This window comes from Suricata suricatta, chromosome 2 (genome assembly GCF_006229205.1).
Source record: "Suricata suricatta isolate VVHF042 chromosome 2, meerkat_22Aug2017_6uvM2_HiC, whole genome shotgun sequence".
Taxonomy (NCBI): Eukaryota; Metazoa; Chordata; class Mammalia; order Carnivora; family Herpestidae; genus Suricata; species Suricata suricatta.
In genome coordinates, this window is record NC_043701.1 from 150,503,910 (window position 1) to 150,509,338 (window position 5,429).

At 42.3% G+C, this 5,429-nt stretch overlaps 1 protein-coding gene across 1 annotated transcript in view; it reads left to right on the forward strand.

The window, feature by feature from the left end:
- The first annotated feature begins 4,840 nt into the window (after nucleotides 1-4,840).
- The window catches only part of IFIT5 (interferon induced protein with tetratricopeptide repeats 5), a 5,054-nt gene continuing 4,465 nt past the window's right edge, over nucleotides 4,841-5,429 (forward strand). The window contains exon 1 of the mRNA XM_029920115.1: nucleotides 4,841-4,854. Within this exon, the coding sequence (XP_029775975.1) occupies nucleotides 4,841-4,854 (14 nt within the window). The remainder of the gene's footprint in view (nucleotides 4,855-5,429) is intronic.

A 5,429-nucleotide genomic window follows, 5' to 3' on the forward strand; every position in this document is an offset into this window, starting at 1 on the left:
AGCCGGGCGTCGGAGCGCTCCCCGAGAGCCCTGCCCCGGGCCCGGGCGACTGGAGGGTGACCGCGCGTGCTTCCCGGGAGCCCCGACCCTCCCTCCCGGGCGTCCGCGGTCGGGACTGTCGGGTCAGGGAAGCCCCGTGACGCGCCCCGGGAGCCTGTGCCCTCCCTGTGGCTCGTCGGGGGGGGGGGGGGGGGGGGGGGGGGGGGCGGCGGCGACCGTGCTTGGCTGTCGTCCAGCCCCGGGGCTGTTCCGGGCGGCTTCTACGTGGCACGGGTCTCCTGAGGCCCTTCGCCTTCCTCGCCTTCCAGGACCGCAGCTACCGTTCCAAGAGGTGGACGGACACGGTTTGGCCGCAGCCCTGCAGTTGTCACCTGGGTCTGCTACTGCCATTTTGCCTTTCCGATTCTGGGTCTGAGTCCTTCCCTTCCTGAGAGCTGCCTCTGTGCCGCGTCCAGATTCTTGTTCCGCCCAATCCGCTAGCTTACCGGGGTGTCTTCATCGGCCCCCTTTGCGCCTCCCTTACTGACCTTGGTGGTGGGGTCCTCCTCTCACCCGTTTCGCATCCGCGGGGGCTGGCACCCTGCCCGGTGCGTGATTAGTGAAGCAGGTAGTAAGCTGACGGGTGAGATTTGGGGCTCCCGAAGCAGATAGCCCTTTCTTCTCAGTCCTGACCCGGAACACCTACTACTTGGGTGCCCAAAGCAAAGTTGCTTAAAGGCTCTCAGTCTTCCTTATCTGTGCAAATTACTGGTATCCAAATCTTAGGCCTTTGGGTAGTGCATGGCGAAGTACTTAATATATGCAAATGTTTGGTATTATTTTAAGTAAAAGAGAAATTGAGTAAGTGCCTCACCTCTCACATAGGAAGGGAGGGAGGTATCAGGTAGGTGCCTAAAGAAAGGAGGAGGACACAGTAGTGAAAAATACAAAATCAAAACAAGGTCCCTATTCTTATGGGGCTGAATTTAAAATGGGGGAAATAGATAAACAATGGATCAATTCAGAGAGTGCTAAAAGCTACAAGGAAAGTAAAATAGTGTAATGGGCCAAGAGAATGATCTAGAATGGAGGGGGCTATTTTTATTTATTTATTTATTTATTTTATTTTACTTTTTTAAATTTTCTCAACGTTTCTTTTTTAGAGAGAGAGAGAGCATATGAGCATGGGAGAAGGAATAAGAGAGGGAGACACAGAATCCGAAGCAGGCTCTAGGCTCCAAGTTGTCAGCACAGAGCCTGAAGTGGGGCTTGAATTAATGAACCATGAGATCATGACCTGAGCTGAACTCAGAGGCTTAACTGACTGGGCTATCCAGATGCCCCTGGAGGAGAATATTTTAGATAATTCTGCCACAGGTGGCCTCCTGGGTAGGGAATGTTGGAGCTGAGTTACATGAAAGAGCTAGTCATGTAAAGATTTAGGAGCAGAACATTCCAAGAGTAAAACCAACAGGGATAAAAGTCCTTGAATTTGAAATGTTTGAGAGAGGAAGAAGGTCAGTATATCCAAAACAGTGAATGAGGAGGAAAGTTGGAGGAGAAAAAGTTGGACAGATAGACAATGCCAAGTCCTTTAGGGACTTCTAGGACATGACATGAGCTGGATTAATATTTAAGGGGGGGGGAAGCCATTGGGAGATTTTAAGCAGGAGACTGATATAATCTGGTTCACATTTCCAAAAGTTTACTAGTAGTTTCAGGGGATCAAGAGCCAAAGCTGGGAGACCAGATATTTGCCTGATCTCAAAGGAAAGGTAATTGTGGTTTAGACAAGGAAAACAGCAGCAGAAATGGAGAAAAGTGGATGGATTTGAAATATATCTGGGTGATAGTATTAACAGGACTTCCTGTTGGATTGGATGAGAGGTTGAAGGAAAAAGAGAAATCAGATTATTCCTAGCTTATTTGGCCAGTGGAACTAAGAGGTGCCAAAAAAGGTGAGGTCCTGAGGAACAGGCTCAAGCAATCCAGACTTCTGGATTGGAATGTTTATTTGAGATGCCAGTTGAACTACTATTTATTTATTTTTTTTTATGTTTGTTTATTTCTGTGAGAGGGATACAGAATGTGAGTGGGGAGGGGCAGAGATAGAGGGAGACATAGAATCAGAAGCAGGCTGCAGGCCCTAACCTGTCACTACAGAGTCTGACCTGGGGCTTGAACTCATGATCTGTGAGATCATGACCTGAGCCAAAATTGCACACTTGACTGACTGAGCCACCCAGGTGCCCCTGAGATGCCAGTTGAACTTCTAACTGCAGATGTGAACTAAAAAGTCATTAAGTTTGGAATTTAGGGAAAAGATCAGAGATCGAGGAACTATATTGGAAGATCATCAGGTCTACATTAGAAAGACTTGAATGTGGGAAAAAATATTTTAACTCGCTTCTCTTAATGATGAGAATTTTATCTCGATAACTAAGATTTTTGCCCTTCCTTTGGACCATTAAACATTTTTTTTTAATGTTTATTTTTGAGAGAGAGGGAGACACAGAATCTGAAGCAGGCTCTAGGCTCTGAGCTGTCGACGCAAGGCTCAAACCCACGAACCAGCAGATCGTGACCTGAGCCGAAGTCCAACACTCAACCAACTGAGCCACCCAGGTGCCCCTGGATCATTTTAAATATATTTTTACCCAGCTTTCTTGTTTTTGAGAGAATCACTAATATCCTTAAGTAAATCTCTCTGCCACTCCTTATCTAAAGCACTCTGCACAGCAAGTCCTGGCAAGAAATAGTTCATCTAAAACAACTGTAGCAATGTAGAATGTTGTGACTTTAGATTGAGGGCTCATATCTGAAACCATTGTTTTCTTAACCCGAGACCTTTAAATAAATATCTGGCACATCCTTTCTAATGGGCAGCCACACAGACCTCTTACTTCCTCTTTAAGCTGCTCTCTAAAATCCCTTCATGTTTTTTTTTTTAGGTCCTCCTGAGGCAAAGTGAATTTTAATACATTATATATATATATATATATACATATATATATTTTAAAGCAAACTCTTCTGTAAACAACCTCTAATTTTTATATTAAAGAAGTAGTATACCATTATGGTCGAAAGGCATTAGCTTTTGAGTCAGGCAGAACTAGGTTTGAATCTGGCCTCAGCCAGTTTAAAGTTGTATAACCTTGGATATGTAATTTAAACTCTTATCTCCTTGTCTTCATCCATAAAATTGGGAAAATAATAAAAGGTTCTTATAAAAATTAGATATAATTTGTATAAAGTGCTTGGCACACTGCCTGGAATATTGTAAACTATCAATGAATGGTTGCCTCAAGGTTTGGTTTTTTTAATGTTTCTGTATTTGCTTTTTTTTTTTTTTTTTAAGTTTATCTATTCACCTTGAGAAAGAGAGAGCATGGTGGGGAGGGGAAAAGAGAGTGAGAGAGAGAATCTCAAGCATCTCTGCACTGTCATTGCAGAGCCAGATGTAGGGCTCTGACTCACGAACTGTGAGACCATGACCTGAGCCAAAATCAAGAGATGGACACTCAACCAACAGAGAGCCACCCCTGCTTCAGGGTTTTTGTTGTTTTTTTAGTACTCCTCTGATTCTAGAAAGTATGTTATAAATAGTTTAACATTCTACTAGGGAACTGAATCTGCAGTGAGCCCAGGTGATTTAAGTTGTTTTTTAAAAATATGTCTTTGTTTGCCATTTAATTTAGCTTTTCACCTTGAATAAAATTGCAAAATTTTTGAGTTAAAGGAGGCTCTATCCCTCCTATTCTATACAGTAGCCATTAGTCGTTTATGTGGTTATTGTAATTAATTAAAAGTAAATAAAAAATTAGATTCCTTAGCTGTACTAGCCACATTTCAAGTGATCAGTGGCCACATGCAGCTAGTGTCTGTCATTATACATCATACATAAGAAAATTTCCATCATGGCAGAAAGTTCTTTGGGAACGCTCTGCTGTAGAACCTACTACATATGCTAAAATGTGAGACCTGTATATTTATGTGTTCGTATGTACAGAGAGAACAAGAATAAATATGAAAAAACTATAACATTAGCAATTTTAATAATTATAAACTAATTTAAATACCTCCTAAATATAATATTAAGTCAATTATTAATGTTTACATTTAGTATTTATAAAAATTGGAAAATAATTCATGGAGTAGTATATTGGCTTATAAATATGAAATGTTTTTTTGTTTCCAATCATTACTACTAATTGTGCAATTATTTCAGTTCTCTAACTCTTCTGTCAGTTTTGGCTATTAGGACAGCCCCTTTCAGTTCCTAAAGACTCTGCCTGATTCTGTTTAAAACCTCACTCTATTTTTTTTTTTTGAGAGAGAGAGAGCATGGGTGCATGAGCAGAGGAGGGGCAGAGGGAGAGAGGGAGAGAGAGGGAGGGAGGGAGGGAGGGAGAGAGAGAGAGAGAGAGAGAGAAAGAAGCTGAAGCAGACTCCACACCCAGCACTAGCCTGGCATGTGAAATGACCAGATTATGACCTGAGCCAAAATCAAGAGTCAGACACAACCTACTGAACCACCCAGGTGCCCCATCATAATTGATTTAAAGCATTTTTCTCCTCCTCACCTCCCACCAACTATTGATGTAAGGGCTATACAAAAAGGGAAATGTGATTTTAGGATGACTGCCAAGGTGGGGGTGCAGCTTTAGCTAAGGTGATTAGGGGTACCACTCTTCGAAGAGCTGACATTTGAGCCAAGACCAGAATTATGAGAATAAGTAAGCCCTAGAACTCTCTTAGGAAGAGTTCACAGAATGAGGGAATAAAAAGTCCATGCCCATACCCTTAGGTAGGTACATACTTGTCAGAAGAAATAACAAAGAAATTTTTTATAAAGACCTACATGGCTGGAGTGCAGTGAGTGGGAGGAAGGTTGTACAAAATGAGGCCAGAGACGTAGATATGGGCTGGATGACATCGTTAGGAGTTTGAGACCAGAGATAAAGATTTGAATATTAACAGTGTACAGCTTCGCTTCTGCTTCATGTTTTATCTTTCTGGCAGTTATCCCCACCCCTCTCCCACAAGCATCATTTTCTCCCTTACTACTGGATCATTCCTATTAGCATATCATTAAGTTATTAAAAATATTGTGATTAAAAATTATTTTGACAGTTCCCTTAGCCTCCCACCTTCTCTCCAGATATAGCTCTATTTCTCTACTTCCTTCATGGTAAAATTCCTTGAAAGAGTGGCCTGTATTCCCCATATCTACTTCTTTACCTTGCATGATCCCCCCTCAACCCACTCTGGTAATGTTTTCACCCCTACCATTCTAGTGGAACACTTAGCATGGTCCTCCACAGCATTACTGCTAAAACAGTGATCTCTCTGTCATCAATTACTCAATCTCTTAGAATCATTTTACACTTGAATATTCATCTCTCTTAAACATTTTCTTCCTTAGGCTTTCATTGATACCAGGTTTCTTA